At 37.7% G+C, this 20,317-nt stretch overlaps 1 protein-coding gene across 1 annotated transcript in view; it reads left to right on the top strand.

Annotated features, from left to right (window-relative positions):
* Positions 1-303: 303 nt before the first annotated feature.
* LOC306849087 (Fanconi anemia group C protein-like) overlaps positions 304-20,317 on the top strand; it is a gene marked incomplete at its 3' end in the record, with an annotated part of 34,588 nt that continues 14,574 nt past the window's right edge. The window contains exons 1-5 of the mRNA XM_079383943.1: positions 304-545; positions 8,936-9,101; positions 13,207-13,294; positions 14,577-14,671; positions 18,207-18,314. Coding sequence (XP_079240069.1) covers positions 8,946-9,101; positions 13,207-13,294; positions 14,577-14,671; positions 18,207-18,314 — 447 coding nt within the window. The 5' untranslated portion in view covers positions 304-545; positions 8,936-8,945. The remainder of the gene's footprint in view (positions 546-8,935; positions 9,102-13,206; positions 13,295-14,576; positions 14,672-18,206; positions 18,315-20,317) is intronic.

The raw sequence follows: 20,317 nt of genomic DNA, 5'->3' as shown, positions 1-20,317 counted from the left end.
GAAACTAAAATAAACTTTTTAATACTTGTTTTATGTTTATGATGTTACTGAAGAGCAGGACGCTTTCTGTGATTTTATTCCAAAACGTATAAAATGTAATTCCCATCACATATTATCAAACAGTGATGTGGTTGAAAGATTTGGTACATTTAGTGGTTCAGGAAAATGATAATGAAAGAGTGAAAGTGTGCTTTGTGTGTGTGACTTGAAACAGTATTTTCCTGAATAATGTACGCTTCAGTCCAGTTTGCCCCGCCCCTTTTAGAGACGTGCAGCCAATAGCAGATGACAACATCCGGTTTTAGGTGTCTGAGAGGGAAGTTCAGAAAGATTTGTACAGCTTCCTATGCCGCGAAAATCTCTCATTAGATTGAATGCTGTTTATACCGTTATCTTAGATAATTAGGAAAGTATGCCAGTACATGTATGTCAGCAGTTAGCCTGAGCAAAATAAGGACGCCGTGAGAGTCAGTTGTTGTCAAACTGAACAGACTGGCCGTCCTCACCTCACTGGGTCGACACGCTCCAATCTGCGGATTTTATAGGTAATATCTGAGCTTTGTTTGTTCATTCACATGAAAAGCATTTGGCCCAACTGTGTGTAGCTTTATCTTTGACTGTCAGAAGTAGGATGAGAATTTACGAATCATGCTGTGACATTACTCATGAATATTAATTAGATTACGTGATACGCCAGGAATGTTACAATGAAACGTCTGCCAAACCTAATTAATATGCATGACTTTACTCCTTACTGTAATTTTCCTTTAGAGATGTGTATGTGCTCAGACTGAAGTGAAATGCTTATGCTATGTTGCAGCCAGAGAGCGAACAAACAAATGAAATGATGAAATTGAATGAAATTTAGTTGCAGATACCTTGCGCACAATCACAGCAGTGAGTCTGTGACCCGTAGACATCACCAGACTCTTGGTCTCATCCTTTGAAATGCTTTTCCCAGCCTTTAATGCAGCCAATTCCAATTGTTGCTTGTTTTGGGGAGTTTCTGCCTTTACTCTCTTCTTCAGCTGGTGAAATTCATTTTCAATCGGATTTAAATCTGGAGATTGACTTGGGGAATCTAAGACTTTCCATTTCTTTGCCCTTATAAATTCCTTGACTGAACTGGCAGGGTGTTTTGGGTCATTGTCCTGATGCAATATGAAGACTTCCCAATGAATCTGGTGGCATTTTCTTGAATATTGGTAGGTAATCAGAATCAGAATGAGCTTTATTGCCAGGTATGTTTGCACATACGAGGAATTTGTTTTAGTGACAGTAGCTCCACAGTGCGACAGAATGACAGCAACAGGACAGGACCCAATAAAAAATAAAATAATGTATAAATATACAAAAAGGGAAAGGGAAGTGGTGTGTGGCCAGGTATGGTGACCCATTCTCGGAATGTGCTCTGCATTTAACCCATCCAAGTGTACACACAGTAGTGAACACACACCTGGAGCAGTGGGCAGCCATTATGGACAATGTGCCAAATAGCACACACACACAATATACAAAATAGACAATTCAGTATGTACAGGTATGTTAGGTGCAAATTTGAAATGCAATAAGTATGTATGTAAAATAAAAATAAAAAGTATGATAGTGTTGTGTGTTTCATGTTTATTGTTATGAGTTCAAATGTTCATGAGATGGATTGCCTGAGGGAAGAAACTGTTCCTGTGTCTGGTCGTTCTGGTGCTCAGAGCTCTGTAGCGGTAACAGTTCAAAGAGGGAGTGTGCTGGATGTGAGGGGTCCAGAGTGATTTTACTAAGGGTGTATGAAAATATCGACACACGTGAGTATCGCGATATTTTGTTTGGCGATACTGTATCGATTCTCCAAAACGGAATATCGATATTAAAAAAAAAAATAATCATACAGGCTTCATGGCAGTTGTTTCGATTTGAGTTCATATCCCGACCGCTAGAGAGCAGTCTTCATCTCTGAACTTAAACAGTGACAGGAAATACTAGCATCAGGGCACTCCACTAATGTTAGCGTTAATATAGTTCGCTGCCAGTAATGGAGGATGAAAGAATTGTTCCAGCTCTCGTTTCGGTGTACAAAACTGAAGTGTGGCGCCATTTGCGCGTCCCGTGTTGAAGAGCCTTTGCGCGGGGTGCGGCGGGCGGTAGAGTCGCCGTGCAGCTGCAGCTTTTTCTCGTAATTCGGGGGTGTTTTGTGCAGTTGGGGCGGTGCTCGCGTCGCAGTCTCGGCGATTCCACGCGGAACATAAACACAAACTGAAAAACCTGTGAAACCCAAGTTGAAAAGTTCTGAGAAAGTTTAACATCTGTATTTATTTGATTGTTTTACAATTGTTTTGTTTTCTTTAGGAATCCTGCAAGCACTTTATTTTTCATTGATATTAAGCAGATGTCATTTTTTGTTCAGATCAAATGTTATGACATTGCATGTCACAATTGTAAACTTAAACTGTGAAACTTTAAAGCAGAGTCTATAAATATATATTTGTATGTTTTCGTAAAATGCATTTTAAAGAATCATGCAAGCACTTGGCAGTTGTTTCGTTTTGAGTTTCCCCCTTTACTCGTAGTACTGCACAAAAAGTGGTTCAATAATGTTGAATGTTATAGGGACTGATTATTGCAAATGCAGATCCCAGTGTGTTCTGCGGTGTGTTCTGGTTAAACTATTTTTATTTATTTATTTTTTGCTAAGGTTTGCATATGGTGGTGTGTTCTTAATGACAGCTTTCCTAAAAAATATACATCCTATTCCTAAAATAAGAAATATCCCAATATATCGCCTTGCTTACAGAATCGTAATATATCGTATGGCAACCCCTGTATCGTGATACGTATCGTATCGCCAGTTTCTTGCCAATACACAGCCCTAGATTTTACCAGCCCTTTTGCTCACTCTGGATAAGTACAGCTCTTGGAGAGTGGGGAGGGTTGTACCAATGATTCGCTCAGCAGTCCGGACTACTCTCCGTAGTCTTCTGAGGTCAGATTTAGTAGCTGAGCTGAACCAGACAGTTATTGAAGTGCAGAGGATGGATTCAATGATAGCAGAGTAGAACGGTTTCAGCAAGTCCTGTGACAGGTTGAACTTTCTCAGCTGGTGAAGGAAGTACAACCTCTGCTGGGCCTTTTTCACAATAGAGTATGTCCCACTTCAGGTCCTGAGAAATAGTGGTGCCCAGGAACCTGAATGACTACACTGCAGTCACAGTGCTGTTCATGATGGTGAGTGGGGGGAGAGCAGGGGGGTTTCTCCTGAAGTCCACTATCATCTCCACGGTTTTGTACCCTTCCAAATTCATTCTGCTACTGTCATCATACATTAAGTCATTGAGAGTTGAGAGGGCCTGTTCCAGAGGCAGCCATGCATGCCCATGCCATGACACCACCTCCACCATGCTTTACAGATGAGGCTGTATGCTTGGGATTATTGCAGTTCCCTTTTTTTTTTTCCTCCACATTTTTCTTTCCCATTAATTAGATAAAGGTTCATCTTTGTCTCATCGGTCCATAAACACAGTTCCAAAACTCTTCTGGCTCACTTTTGTGCTTTTTTGCAAACTCTAATCATGCTTTTCTATTTTTGGTGCTGGTCAGAGGTTTGCATCTTGCTGTGTAGCATCTGTAATTCTGTGTCAAAGTCTCCTGAGGACAGTCGATTGTCAGAGCATCACCCCAGCTTTCTGGAAGTTGTTGGTGATTTTACAGACACGTCTTTTAGGCTTCATTTTCACAGCTTTTATGATTTGTCTGTCATCAACTAGCCGATCAGGTCATTGTTGGTTGCTGGTGGTTTCCAAACTCTTGATTTCTCCATGCCGTTTGGTTTTGCTAGAGCTCTAACTGACTTCCTCTTTTCTTGTAGCATCCAAATTGCTTGCTTTTCTCTCAAAGTTAGCTCCCTCATCTTCATCCTGGTTTGTGTGTGTCATCATCAATTGTAAGATTCAAATAAAGAAGTAATGGATATAACTGATACGACACATTCCCTGCTTTTAATATCTGAAGAATTAATGCAACAGGACACAGCTGATCACTTAGAAAGACCTGTGAGGCAACTGCTCCAATACTTATGCTCACATCAGATAGAGAGATGAAACTCTAAAAGTGCTGAACTTCTTAGCTGGTAAAACATCTATGTGTTGAATCACCCAATAATAAAATGTGACATTCTGTAGTTTTGTCTCATATTCATCTTTTAATCATATTTGTAAATGTCTTGACTCCACAGACAACAGATAAATTTTGTCTTTACTGTTCCAATACTTTTGGAGGGCACTGTATATAACACATCATGAGTGTCTGCTGCTAAAAAGCTCATTTTATAGTTTCATCTGACAATAGAAGCCAGTCCCATTTGAAGTTCCAGTCGTTTCTGAGAATATGCTGGAGTTTGTTTTTGGATGAGCTAGGAGAATTTTTCTTGAAACCCTCACAAACAACGTGGTAATGTAGGTGCTGTTAGACCATTTTTTTAAAAAAGGTTTTCTGACCCCGAGAATCAACTATTTTCTGCAATTCTCCAGCTGTGGTCCTTGTAGAGTCACTCAAACTCTCCTCTTCACCGCGCATTAGGACGATATAGACACACATCCTCTTCCGGGCAGTTTCATAACATTTTCTGTTGATTGGAAATTCTTGATTATTGCCCTGATGGTGGAAATGGGAATTTTTTCTTATTCTTTTCTTAAAGCCACTTCATGAATTTGTGAAGCTCAGTTATCTTTTGCTGCACATCAGAAATATATTCTTTGTTTTTTCTCATTGTGATGGATAATTTGGTCTTTGTTTTCCCTCCTATTTATATTTCTGTGTAATAGGAAGACATGGCTGGATAATTTCATGTTCATAATCACCCTGGAGTGCTCAAAATTGTGAATATGAATGGGAATCATATTCTTTTATCATTTACCAAGGGTGCCGATATTTTTGGCCATGACTGCACATAAACCCCCTCAATCCTGTCTTCAGGTAAGACACATGAAAACACGCTTGGAATGTGCTAAAAAGCACCTGAAGGACCCTCAGACTCTGAGAAACAAGATTCTCTGGTCTGATGAACTTAAATTCCAAACATCATGTTTGAAGAAAACCAGCTCTGCTCATCACCTGCAGAGTATCATCCCAAAAGTAAAGAGTGCTGGTAGCAGCCTCATGCTGTGGGGCTGTTTTTCAGCGGCAGGGACTGAGAGACTCATCAGAGTAGAAGAAAAGCTTAATGCACCAAAATATTGAGATAGTCTTAATGAAAACCTAGTCCAGAGCATTCAGAACCTCAGACTCACCTTCCATCAGGACAATGACTCTATGCACACAGCAAGAGTCAATTATAGACAACTCTGTGAATGTCCTTGAGTGGCCCAGCCAGAGCCTGAGCTTGAACCCAATTAAATATTTCTGGAGAAACCTGAAAATGTGCATCTGCCCCCATTCAACCTGACAAAGCTTGAGAGGTGAGGTGAAGAATGGCAGATAATTGCCATATGCTGATGATGAAGCTTGTCACATCAAACAAAAAAGACTTGAGACTGTAAAGGTTCTTCAGCTAAATATTTAGTTCAGGGTATGATTACTTATGCAATGTACTTATTTCAGTTTTTTTATATTAAATATATTTACGAATCTGTGACAGTTCTGTTTTTGCTTTGTCAATATGGTGTATGGAGTGTAGATTGATGTGGAAAAAAAGTCATTTAAAGCAGTTTAACATTAGGGCTGCCACTAACAATTTTTATTTAGATTTATCTATCGACTAATTTTTCGAATTTATTTAGGTGAAAAATGTAAATGTGCAGTATTTCTGAAAAAATACTTTTTTAATATAAAATCAATTAATTGGAGATGCTTTTTATTATTAAAATTTAATGGAACAATTCAAATGGAATCCAGAAAATAATGTAAAACAGAATTTGGTACAGATAAAATTGTAAAACTCAATTAATTAGACAGGCTTTTTGATTAATAAAAAAGAAATGAATTTGGAAATAAAACGGATTTCATAGGGCCCTATAATTATAATATATTTTTTTGTGGTAATAAAAATGGATTTAAGTGAACAATAGTTTTTAAAATGACTTAAAGTACATATAATAGCAATGATGCAATAATAATTAGTTCAAATATAGTATCAAAAGCAAGAAATCATATGGTTTTATTGAACAAAACTGTTAAAATGCATAATATATTATAAACAATAGAGCTAATATAGATTACGCATTACAACAAAGACTGCAGGGGCGCCAATAGCCTGATGATTGTTTTTACACATTACTGTTTAATATTGACCAAGCACCATTTAATTCAAACGTACACTTAATCTTTAATATTTGGTCATTTGTTTAGGACAGAAATGCTACAGCCGCTGTAATTAAATGAATATGTGGTCATCTATCCGTGTAAACTCAGAGTGATGGGTTGATCTTTTATTTCGAAATCACGATGTATTCTCCTGTGTGTGAATTTATAAATTATTTGCTTTACACACCTGATGAAATGGCACGCGTTGCGTTCCCAGATGAACGTTATAATAAACACAAACTCACAACAACATGCAGAGATGAGTTTGAGACGCTCCACATGTAAATGATAACAGTTTCTGTGGAGCTACTCTGAGAAGCACGTGCTTAACTACACGCATGGAAATAATTAAAGGGCATATACTGTGTGAACTGCATCTCATATAATTATTTAATTAAATCATAGCTTTTGTGAATTCACAATTATGCTTAATTATGATTTTTAAATTGGTTTAATATATCACACAGCCTTGGAAAATAGTCTAAAAATGTGTTTTATGGATTTTCGTCCTTGAAATGCGCCACTTCCGGTATTTTGCCGGTTAGTCGACGCGAGCAAAATGAAGTCGACGATTTTTAAAAATGGACTAGTCGACTAAAATCAACGAATCACGACAACCCTAATTAACGTAATGCAGCAACATAACAAAATGTGAAAAAACAAAGGGGGTATGAATACTTTTGCAAGGGACTGTAAGTACTGCTTCAAAATGCCAAAAGTAGAAAAAGGAGCAAGAGACAAAAAATATAGAATAGGCAATTTATTGAAAACTGCATTTAAACTCAAACAGGCTGTTCATCAGCTGATCAAAAGTGTAAGACCAGTTAAAGTCTGTGCAAAAATATGGCTTTCATGTCATTGTCCTTCAGGCAGTCACACTGTCATGATGGCGAAGTCAAAACGGTTTTCTGTCTTTGAACGTGGCAGGATTGTTGAGCTGTATGCGCAACGCCTCGTGCGACTCGCCATCGCTGCCGAGGTTAGATGCAGTAAGACAGTCATTTTAAATTTCTTAAAAGATCCATAGAGTTATGGGACAAAAATGTCAAGTGGTAGACCCAAAAAAGATAAGGGAAACACGCAGGACAAAAAGCTTACTTCCGTATTGCAAAATAAGGTGGATAAAGAACTTTTTTATGCAGTGGCAAGGTTCTATCGATGCTAAAGGTTACGGAACCATGAAACAATATATGCCAATTAAAAAAAACATTACTTTTTAATAGTGTAGTGTCATTACTTAAGAATGCAGGAAAATGCAAATAGATATTTTAAGGGGGCACCAGAATGGATAGTATCAGATCTCTGAAAGAGTCACATAGAATTACTGATAAATATGTTCATCATTATCATTAAAGATGAAATGATCTGTTCTGTACAGAATTTATTGTTAGGCCTTCTCAGATGACTTGAGCTCCAGGATGATGACAGATTGTTGAGTGGAGTGTAATAATGTGTTTGCCCTCCGGCTGAGAATGTCAGAACCATTAACACCAAGGTAAATGAAGCTTCACTCAGACACCAGCTGTCTGAACAGACATTTTTGCTTTAAACCAGCCAACCGAACCAAATCAAGCAATTGAAAGGCCAACCTGTTTGACTCTGCTCTTGAATGTTGCTTGTCAAGAGCCTAATTATACATTTGTAGTCACTTCTTTACTACAGGTTTTTTCTATTTGGCATACAGTCAGGACATTAGTATGTGTTGGTACGTGTCAATGTTGACACTGTCCAGCACATAACATAGCCCAAATAATTTGACATTTGCACAGATTCAGCTAGCGCTCTTCTAGTATTCTGTGTTGGAAATTACACCCATCTTGGCCGTGGCAGTTTATTGGCCAGGCGGCTGTGTCCCCCGGAGGACTGGTGAAAGCTGTGTGGGGATGACAAGTCAACAAGGAGCATTTGTTCATAGTTTGGTTTGATGAAAAAAAGGAAAGAAAGGCTAATTATATATTTACATTGTCTCACCCAAGGGATTTTTCCAGCAGGGGTGATGGCAAGACATTAAACGACTCCACTGTTACGAGCAGATCATAAAAACACTCCCTTGTTGTGTCTTTCACAGACCTGTCATTAAGACTAAGAACAACAATTACCCACAAACTCCTGCTCCCGCGCACACAAGCTGTTTGAGCACCTTTTCGTTACGCCGTGGTCACGATGTGAGAACCTCACCTCCCAGCAGGACGCAGATGAAGATGTGTCTCCATTGATGGTTTCAGCCTTGTTCGGGTTTGTTTATTTGTCAAAAATACTTCAGTGCTGAGTTAAGAGCGTTCTGGACGTTTAAAATGAGTCCATGAAGACTTTATTGCACTACCCAGTGCCGCTTTTATCTTTTTTCAGCTTTTTCAAACTGGCCGGCTCATGAAATACAGGCTGATGACAAATTAAGAGCCCTCAATTGGGTAACACATTTTCAACTCCCCATTTCCTGATTACAACCCCTGTCATTTCAGACTCTGTACAAAGGACATCATTATTATGGTCTTAACTCTTCTACTCTTTCAGGAATGAGAAACACACTTTTGAAAAAATGATGCAGAGTGCACATGTAGATCTGCTGGCCTTGAACGGAATAGTTCACTCCCTGAAAGCCTTTTTAACTATGTTTTTTTATTTTTATTTCTGTGTGTCCTCACAGACTTGGGAAAATGGAGGCTGTATCTGAGACAGATGTGCAGTTCTGGATGGCCAAAGCCTTGAACTGGGGGGAGGCTACGTCATGTTCTGCTCTTCTGGACACAAGCAGACACCTTGGCTCTCTGAGGAGCTTTCTCCAGCAAGTTCTGCAGGGGTTGCAACAAATGGTATGAAAATGTTAACATCCTGCTTTATACTTCAAGCTGTACTTTTTGTCTGGAGTTTTGTGAAACATTTTACTAGGCCACAGTTGATCCCTATATTTTGTTAAATGTTAGCATCCAATAAACAATTGTTGATCTTGTTATGCATAACAATATTCTTAATTCTTCACCAGGAAATGTGTTCACATTATCCACAGAGCAGGTATGGACAGGATGGTCAACTAATAACCAACGAATGGTCATTTAATAACCAACTAACTGATTAGTGAGGTCAACTGTGTTAAGATTTTAAATTATATATTTTTTTTAACAGTAAGTTTTTTGCATTGCTTGTCTTTTGAACATTTTCTCTGAACCTATAATATAAATGTTATTCATTTAAATTAATAATTTTATATTTGCATTTATATAATTGCATTATGTAGTATAATATATTAATGTGATTTATATAATAATACAACCCCCCCCCCCCCCCCCCCCCCAGCTGTGAACTGTACAAGGAATGGCATAAATTCAGCTCTTGAAAATGATGGCATGCATAACAAAACCTTACTGATTGGTTTATTTATTGATTTATTTTTTTAAACTAGTAATCAAGAAGTCACTATCATATGTCAACCAAATGCTTAAGCTTGCATAAAAAAAAAAGCATAAAAATACATTTACATGATCATTGGCTCTCACACTGGCCTTGGACCAGTGGGCCATCCATATTGTTGAGCCCTGTAAAACTTTTTAACTGTGGTGCTTACGTAAATTAAGAGATGCAACTTTTTGGAGGGAGTTTTAGCATGCTGACAGCATGCTGTGGTTCAACATGCTAAAAGTCTCACAGTAACTGAGAACTCCACGTTAGTCAGTTTTGAAAATGTGTAGTTTTGCACTCTACTGCAGAGTTCATTAAATTAAGGTCATAGTGCTTTAACTAACTCTTTTAGCACCCATAACAGAAGCCGCTCTGTGCAGATGAAGGCAGGACATTGGCACAGCCATGTGATGATTTAGTGGGCTAATAGCCACCCAGGGACTGCCAGCATTAACCTAATGTATCCCTGCATCAAGTGTTGCAAATATGGACGAGGTAGCATTGGCTAGGACGAATCTGTGAAGAACCAGTGTTAAGAAAAATTCTGCCTCCCACTGACTCTCCTCACCTTGAAAGAAGGCCTCTATTCATCTAGCAGCGCCCTTTCTAACCAGCAGATCTCCCGTTGGCCCTGCAAACCATGCCGCTTGGTGCCTGGTGTGTCGGAAAAGAAAACAATATCTTGCAGGCTTTCTTATTTCAAGTTACAATGGCCCCCCCTGCCAAAATGCAATCACGTCTTCCGTTTCCATCACATTCGGCATGCGTCAGCCCCTCTAACAGCATTCAGCAACGTGAAGGGATCAGGATTTCTTAATTGGCCCTAAACCCTTATTCCCGGCAAAGCCTCGTAAAAAGGCCCGAATGAAGCAAATCTGAACAGCAGCACTTGGATGAGTTAAGGACGTGGCTCACGCCTGGGGATGAAAAAATTTCTCGTTTATATCAATTTCCTCATTTGCATTCCATCAGAACCGGTTTTCCCACTCCCTGCTTGGGACTGCTGGAAAGAGGAGGTTTCACGGTTCCGTAAACGGTTTTCTTCCTAAGCCTGGCGCAGTTGGGTGCCCACTGGCGGTGCGCCCGTGCTTAAGGGGAGGCTGAGAGATGCATGTGTGTGTGAACACATTCAGTATTTGCAGACTTGTGAATGTGTACATAAGACTTTTTGCCCTTTAACTCCCCTGAGAAGACATCTCTGGGATGGTACACGCAATGACAAGCTGTTCATACCCCTGTGCTGGAGCTGGACTTTGTCATGACATTCATGAGAGTCACATGTGAATGAACTTTTCAAACCGTTTTTCAAGAGTCCACACTAGGCCAGCATAATTAGTTGCATTAAAGTTGATATTGTGATATGGCATAGCAAAATAATTTTAAAGGCTGCAATTGAAAGTTAAATTATATTGGAAATTTTGATTTTGTTTTGTATATTTTGTGTAAGTTGTAATTCTAAAATGTAATGAGAAATTTTAATTATAAAATGTAACTTTAATTAAAAATGTTTAAACTGGTGTCTGGGGACCACAGATGGCTTCAGAAGTTTTGAAAAAGTTCAGAAGTCTGAAAGAAATTATGCAGATGATGAATTTTTATGGTTGTCAAAGCTATAAAACTGCTTTGGAGCAATTTTAGGTTTGAAAAGCATTAAATAATTTTCAGGTTTATACATCTAACATTTAAAGTGAGGATAAAAAGAATTTCAACTTTCATTATCATTTTCTAGATAATATTTTGATAATTTGTTTTGGCTTCAATAACAATATAAAAAGCGAATTATTTTGCAATCAAAATATAGTTTTTTATAATGTTTTCTCACACACTGTTTTTTTTAATGTGAAAATGTAGAGCTGCCTTTTACGTTTTAGAAATGGGGTCGTTAGAAAAGAGATTCATCCCATTTGGGGGTTCCTGGCATCAAAAACCCTGTATTAGATGTTATTATTACAAATGGGAGGTCTAGAGATGCATATAATTAGTTAAGTGTGTGCTCTGTATTCGTATCAATAATTTTTTTTTGGCTGCCACAAGGTCTTTTTCCTTTTGTGAGACTTGATGTGTTAAAGTTCCACAGGAATGGTGTCATTCACTTCATGCGTGCACTGAAATCGTTTAGCGTCCAATAATGTATGTGCGTATGGAATGTAAAAAGGCTTAGATCCTTTGTATAGCTTCCAGTTTACAGTAAATTGGCAGGGCACATCTTGAACTGATGCGAAAAGCTGTGATCCTCAACATGCCTTTGCATTAGCGCGCTGGTTTTCATTAATTACGTAACTGACTTTAAAGAAGTGATAAGTGACTCTCTCCGTCTGTCTGCGTGGGAATAGTTTTATAAAATGCCATCAAAAGGTTTTAGTTTTTTTGGCTCAAATAGTTCTTTGGGAAATGATGATTGAATTTTTTCATTTTAGATAATTGTTCATACTTGTGATGTCAGCTAACTCGGCAAGTGGCATACATTTATTTTGTTACTAAAACTGTCAGTGTTACTTAAGAAAAAAATGGACCACAGCTTATGAGCTGAGACAGGATCGGCTGTTGACAGTTCATTTTGTTGGGGAAAAATGCTAAGCAATATAGTTCTGACATGAGAACATTTGTTCCTGCTGAGTTCCTCTCAGCGACTATCAGATCTTCCTTGATGTTCCAAGAACAATCCAAACACACAGTCCTTTAAAACCGCCCTTATTGTGGCACAGTAAGTATCTATTTTAGTAGTATACTGTACATTAAATATGTGTGCAAGGGTAAATCACCCTGATGATCTTTATTAATCCAGTTCTGATGTGGGAAGGAATATTGCAGAGGAAATGAAAAGGGTCCTAGGACGTATCCTTGTGGAATGCCAGACAGTATTTAATAATAATAATAATTTGTTACATTTTATATAGCGCTTTTTTAGGCACTCAAAGCGCTTTACATGGTAATGGGGTATCTCCTCGTCCACCACCAGTGTGCAGCATCCACCTGGATGATTTCCAGTATTTCCAGTTTAATCACTGGAAAAATTCTCTTCTCTTTCTAGCTTGGCTCTCACTGTCAGGTGTGGTTCATATTCAGCCACCTGACTTTTTGTTGTTGTTGTGTGATCTACATCCATGGTGTTGCAGCATCACAGTAACAGATGAATTCTGATTCAGAAGCAAAAAGTTGCTTGAATTTACAAAATGCTAAAAATGGGTGCGTCATTAACAATCTATGAGATGAGTACTATATATTTGGAAAAGTGATGTTAAAATACAAATGAAGTCAAAAAAAATTTCAACTAAGGGTATGTCCTCCTATACATTGATCTTTAGTGCTAGTTTGAGCGAGGTAAGTTTGCAGTTTGGAGTGCTTTACAATGACAAAATAAAAAAAAAAGCCAACAAAATGTTTCATTGGATTATTCACTTGTATTATTTGGTCTGCACTGTGAAACTATAAATGTTTAGTCCAATTGCAGTTTATTTTTCATAATACAGATGCTGGTGTTTGCTATTGATATATCCGGTATGTGTGTTTTCTGTATAACAGAGCTCCACTAGTGAGGCCATGAAGACGTTTCCTTTTGTGGGCCAGTTCCTGGGAAGACTTTGTTGGAACCCATGTGTTATTGCGGATGGTAAATTTACGACTCTTTTACACTCGGGGTGTGTTTCCCATTTGAGACCAAGAAATGTGTCTGCATGGGTTGGGTATTTACACTAATTTTCCAATGAACCCTGTAGCGGCCTGCTGGGCATTTGTTCTGTTGTTTGGCTCACTTTCACTACCTCTCTTTCTCTCTGTCTGATCAAAACTTCCCTTCGCTGAAATGTCATAACAGACCTGTTCTTCACATGCAGTATTAAAAATGGTTTTAAAAACTTGATTTATTGCAATACTTAGTTATACTGCACTTTATACCCCATTATATACAGTGGGGTCCAAAAGTCTGAGACTCAGGAGAATGCTTCTGTTAGTTTACTACAATTTTTTTTTTGTTAAATGATATTATAAATGATTTAGGGTAAACGTACCTATTAAGCTCACCAAAATCTACATTGAAACATTTTTAGTGCACAAGACTAACCAATAAGACAAACCAATAAAACATTGAATTCATTGGGATGGACATAGAAACCAGCCTCATTATGAAACCTCTTTTTAAATGGATGTCAACTTATCTATAGTCTCTTCAGGCTGGAATACACTACATGATTCTTTTGGATATAATGTAATTATTTCCCACATTAGTTCCAGGTTATAAGATGCAAAAGTCTGAACATTTACAATAAGTAGTGAAACTTACCCAAAATAAAGGCTTAAACATCTAAAAACGTACATTTAAGGGGCTCCTCTTTTGGTGAAAGTTTTTTGTCAGCTTTCAAAATAGCCGCCAGACAGTGCCTACACATGGTTAGCCATTATCTCTGTGTGAAATGATCTGATTGACTTGAAATTATAGGAGGTATATAGTAACAAACACATCAATTGGTTAAGACATCAAGTAGGATAATAAATTATTTTTTATTTTTATAATCTGATCTCAAAAATGGAAGTGTGCTAAATGGGTATGTTTACCCTAATTAAAATGTAATGTATGCATATTTTTGTCAGAAATTAATTTGAGTAAAGAGTAAATTCACTGGAAGCAAGGAAATCTGCCTTTTTGTTCAAGATCACGTACTCACAAATGTGTTAATTGACATTCAAATAGTGCAGAATCTATAATATTTTATTTTTGTTTTATATCTTATGGTTTCTTTGTTTCTTTGTTCTCAGTGTAATGTCAGATTAGCCTAGCGTGTGCCTGATTATAAATGCATGCTTGTTTTAGGTTCTCTGTCACAGATGAATAATGTGGCCATTTTCACATTTTATAAATGCCATTTTGTCCTGTGGTCTTGTTTATGTGTGCTCAGAGAGGAGCCAGAGACTCCTGCTGCGGTGTTTGAGCTGTCTGTACAGCGCTGAGCCACTGAATGCTGTCGAACGAAAAGCCAACATGTGGATCAAGGTAAAGCAACAACATTTCACCTCTTTACTAACCCTCAAGTTTATTGAATAGATAAATAAATTGCCAGAGCAGTATTACAAATTGATATCCTGACAGACACAATAAAGATGTGGAATAGAATGGTTGTTTAATTCAAAGTGTGAAGAAGAAACATTAATTATTTTATTAAAGTTGTCATTAAAATGACAATGAAGAGTTTTAAAGCACATGCTTTAAATTTTCAGAGCCCTTTTGTGTTTGCAATGTGCCCAATAAACGTCATACTCTTCCAAACCCCTACTTAAAACAGTTATGAAACTGTCAAGAGGGTTCTAGAAATTCTCAGTGTACACTTTTATATTTAAGGAGATGTAATCAGGGTTAGGAGATGAAAGGTGATGAAAAAGAACTAAAATAATTGTACACTTTCAACTTTTTACAGAGTTCACACAGATGGTTTAACATAAGCAATACAGAACCCCTCGCATTTCTGCCAGATTCAAACGTGTGTGCATTCATTTGATTATTTTTTTCATCTAATAAAACATAGCGCTAATTAAAGCAGGGCTTTTAAAGTAAACTTTTAATTTGCCAGATGTTTTTTGACCTATACAAAGGGAAGTGGAGTCAGAGGGAGGTGTGGGTTCTCTATCAGGGGTTCAGTCACGGTGTTTAATCTTACGTTATTTTATTTTCTTAGCTAACAATCCCTAGTGCAGCAGCAGTGTTTGTTGGGGAAAGATATGGAACAAGAAACAGAGATTAGGAATTGATTTCTGCTATAACACTACAGATTATAGGCACGTGTGTATTTACTCGATCAATGAAACGTGGGAAGAGGAAGACAATCCAAAAGAGTCTGACCTATAGAAGGTCCATAAGCTTGCTGTTTTTGTCTTCTACTTTTGGTAGACTGGCCGGTCTCTTTCTGCTGATTTGTATGTCAGAATTACACATGACACAATGGTAATGCCATGCTTTTTTGGACTTTTGAAGTACCATTTGAATTATCATATAAAACAATTACTAAAGCATGGCACCATTCCTCAGAGTTGATCATGCTGATCTGAAAGTGTGTTCTTTGTTTAATGGCATATCACTTTCTGATTTGTTCTGTCTTGCTGTAACCTAATTACTGTCTTTGGTCTTTTTCTTGTTGTGTTTTGGCAAATTGATTTGGTTTGTGTTAATTTCCCAGGAGTCTTTCTTCTCCTCCCAGCCTGATGTCTTGCTTCTCCCAGAAAGCTGATCTCTTATTTTTCCATTCTCGTGTTTGTTGCGGTTCTAATGGACTGTGCATTTTTCCATTTATCCCATCCTTGTTTGTTTCGAGTACTGTTTACTGTCACTGTCAGCATGTGAAGTCTAACCCATCTGAGAAAGCCTTCATGATGATCAGCATGGGTTACAATGTGAGGTTCATCTGGGATGATTCCAGCTGATTCCCCAGAGCCTGAACTGCAGTGATGGCCTGTGTTCCTTTAGTTGCTCGACATGAGTAAACAAACAGTCCTGCCATTCACAAAGCCAACTTCGTTTTGGTGTTCTTGTGGGTGGTTTAGCCCAGAAGATGAGACGAAGAAGAATGACGATGCTTCTGCAGGGCCACGGAGAGACGTTTTTGTCTGTTATTAAAGGGCTGGTTGCCCATTCATCTGTGATCCTTTGCTCTGGAGCGCCAGCTTGACTCTCTCTCTCCACATCAGAAAGACCAGACCATGCTTGATGGCCCCTCTGTTCCTTCAGGGCTCCTGGGGGTCTGGAAGCAGTCCTCTGGGAGACTTGTGTGGTCTTAAGTATTAAACATTTACCTCTGCAGACGCATTTGAGAACTGCTTTAGGCTGATCAGAATGACCTTATCTTTAATATCTCTGCCACTTTATCATTTGATATTATATATATTTTCTTGAAGCCTCTAACCAGGATTAAATGGCACAAAACGTAGCCCTCATCTGACATGAATAATTCCTTAACTCTCATAATGCATTTAAAATATCATAGATTTTTGTTTTCTATACTCATTTATTAATAAAAATCAAGAAATTCCTTGAAATTTCAGATTTCAAAATAAAGAACAATATTTCTTTAAATATTCATGCATACTGTACACCATTATATGAAATTCCTAAGAACATACAATCTGACAATTACCAGTATTAACATTGAGCTCAATTGATTTAAATTACTTTGAACTGTTGAACCCCCCCCCAGCTAAAACCAGCCTAAGCTGGTTTTAGCTAGTTTAAGCTGGAAGTAACTGGTTTTAGCTGGTCTCCCAGCCTGACCAGCTAAGGAAGTGGCCAAAACGCCTCTAAAACCAGACTGCTGACCAGCTATGGCCAGGCTGGGTTACCAGCTAAAACCAGCCAACCAGCTTAGGCTGGTGTTAGCTATTTTTTCATAACTCATGACTGCTCAAAAACAGTCCAAATTTATGACACTAGCATATTCATTTTCTAATAAAACAACATCAATATTACTGTGGGATGTTTTCAAACAAAATATGTTCATTTTACTTTTATAAACTTTGGCTTTCAGTTAAAAAAGATAAATTTTTCATGCTGCAATGTTTCATCAAAAGGCAATGCATATTCATGTTTATCAACAAAATCCATCCCAAGTATGTGTGTGTGAAATGGGAGGAGGATAAAAATATTTTAAAGTATTTTGAAACAAATCTAACTCAGATAAAAAAAAGACATCCTGGTCAGAATGGATCAAAAGTTTGGTTCCCATGCTAAAAACTATTTATGTTTAAATTATGTTTCTCATTCTCAAAATGTCTCAAAATGGACCTGAATGCACTTAAATTATGTGGCATATCTGTGAGGCATGCAAATTTTTAGCATTAATAGTTTAATAATATATATAGTTTGCTTGTTTGTTTAAAGATCTTTAAGCTACAAGAGTCATGTGAGGCTTGTGATTGTTTTTTTCTTTCCTTTTTTTGTTTTAGGCATGCTGTAAGTTGTTTTGATTTAGCTTGGGCATCCATGTGGTTTAGTACGGTCTAAATTACCACTTTGAAGAACCAAAAAAAAAATCATCATGGCAGATGCCATGTCTCTCAACCTCAAGGTAGAGAAAAAACCCCCGAGAGAATCTGTGAAAAGGCTGTGTTTCATTGGCCTGCACTGTAGCTGCAGCCCAGCTTAGAGTTAAGTGTGAGCAGTGTGTTTTTGCTGTTCAGATGGTAGTAATTGAGCCTCTTTGGGTCTGTGGAGGACATCTTAGCATACTGTAAACTTAAAGAAACCACATGGCCCCTCTGCAACCAGACATGCTTTCTGTCAAGGCTTAAACCCTGTGCTTTCATAAACAGACAGGCCTTGCCACCCGTTTCCATTGTCCTTTTTCCTTTCTTTCTTATTATTTGTGTGCAACATGGAGATGTATTTATGATGTGCAAATAGTTGTCCAATCACATACAAAGCAAAATAATTCAGTTATTGATGTTTATTGGTGTGCGGTGATTAAATTTAGCCATAAACGGAGGCTGTTTTGTTTAGAAGCTGTCGTCGACATTGTTTTATGTTATGTATTTGTTCTGGACAGAATATGTTGTGTCATCTGATCTCGGAGGAGGAGGGCAGTGTAGCTCATGCTACCGTAAAACATGCTGGATTAACCCCGAAGCTATACCACACGGAGGCTCTTCAGAAGGTTAGTTAATAATGACATGGTTAGTGTGATAGAAAGGCTGGACAATATAGCTGAACGAATGATTCTTTTTCAGTCTATTTATGATTTTCGATAGCATTGATTTTCACACACTGTAAAAAAAAAAAAAAAAAGTTGACTTAACTCAGAAAAATAAGGCAACCTATCACAATCAACTTTAACTCAACTAGCAACCAACAACTTAAAAACTTTAGTTCATCTAATGAATAAAAATCAGTCTACTGAGTGTTAAAAGATCTGTTAGAGCAACCAAATTCAATCCTCTTTCTTTTAGATTTATGTTTATTTTCAAAGCCTTCTACATAATATGGGAAGCATTTGCCTCTTAAAACTAAAGGCAAACATTTATGCTAATAGACAAATGTATTAAACAAGTTTCAATGAGATGCACAGTAACTCAGCACACGATTCTCAACCATCGTGAGGATCAACAAATTTTAAATCAGTAAAAATATGTAGCCTACTCTGTCAGTTAGCGGTCATGTTGATCAGTGACAACAGCAGCAGCAACATAAATTAAGTCAGTAAAATAAACAGTGATAATATTTTATTAATAATTAACATAAAATGTTTTCAAGCTGCAATGCATGCTGGGAACTTGTGCAGTGTTGTTCAATGTAAAGTTGTTTGTTCAGATGAGTCAATTTGAAAAGTTGGGAGAACATTTGGATATGTTGTGAACAAATACTTGAGTATTTAAGTAAGGTAAACAAAACGTTTGCTAGCGACATGTTTAGAGTATTTTTGTTCAGTTCACACAAAAAAATTAAACTGACTTCTACTAAAAATTCTTTGTTCAGGCTACTTTTTTTTTAAACTTTTCAAAAGTTAGATTTTCTTCCAGTGCAGGAACTGTTGTTTGAACTAAACCGCCTCTATTGCGAAGCATATTGCAAGAAGTAAAATGTAGTGAACAGTAGAGTTTAAATAATGCATTTTTTATTCACTAAATGAACACCAGGATGTTTCACACTGAATCCTTTTATAAATAAAAAAATTGAGTGATGATGCAAACAAATTGTAAAATTGATTAATTTAAACAAATTTTTAATTCATGAATAGTCATGAAAAGGAACTATACGGAGCCCCTAAGAGCTCATGGTGGTGGAAAGATTTCGGGGTGGGTGAAAAAAATTCGGGGTGGGAGGAAATAATATTTTGCAAATCTTTTGCGTTCCTTCGCAAAACTTTGCGTTCTCTCTCAAAGATGTTTGCGTTTCCTCGCAAAACATTGCGTTCTCTCTCAAAGATGTTTGCGTTTCCTCGCAAAACATTGCGTTCTCTCTCAAAGATGTTTGCGTTCTCTTGCAAAACTTTGCGTTCTCTCTCAAAGATGTTTGCGTTCTCTTGCAAAACTTTGCGTTCTCTCTCAAAGATGTTTGCGTTCCCTCGCAAAACATTGCGTTCTCTCTCAAAGATGTTTGCGTTCTCTTGCAAAACTTTGCGTTCTCTCTCAAAGATGTTTGCGTTCCCTCGCAAAACATTGCGTTCTCTCTCAAAGATGTTTGCGTTCTCTTGCAAAACATTGCGTTCTCTCTCAAAGATGTTTGCGTTCCCTCGCAAAACATTGCGTTCTCTCTCAAAGATGTTTGCGTTCCCTCGCCAAACTTTGCATTCTCTCTCAAAGATGTTTGCGTTCCCTCGCAAAACATTGCGTTCTCTCTCAAAGATGTTTGCGTTCTCTTGCAAAACATTGCGTTCTCTCTCAAAGATGTTTGCGTTCCCTCGCAAAACATTGCGTTCTCTCTCAAAGATGTTTGCGTTCCCTCGCCAAACTTTGCATTCTCTCTCAAAGATGTTTGCGTTCCCTCGCAAAACATTGCGTTCTCTCTCAAAGATGTTTGCGTTCTCTTGCAAAACTTTGCGTTCTCTCTCAAAGATGTTTGCGTTCCCTCGCAAAACATTGCGTTCTCTCTCAAAGATGTTTGCGTTCTCTTGCAAAACTTTGCGTTCTCTCTCAAAGATGTTTGCGTTCCCTCGCAAAA

The sequence above is a fragment of the Barbus barbus genome (assembly GCF_936440315.1).
Source record: "Barbus barbus genome assembly, chromosome: 29".
Classification (NCBI taxonomy): Eukaryota; Metazoa; Chordata; class Actinopteri; order Cypriniformes; family Cyprinidae; genus Barbus; species Barbus barbus.
Note: the sequence above shows the minus strand (reverse complement) of the source record. Positions and strands in the feature narration are given on the sequence as shown.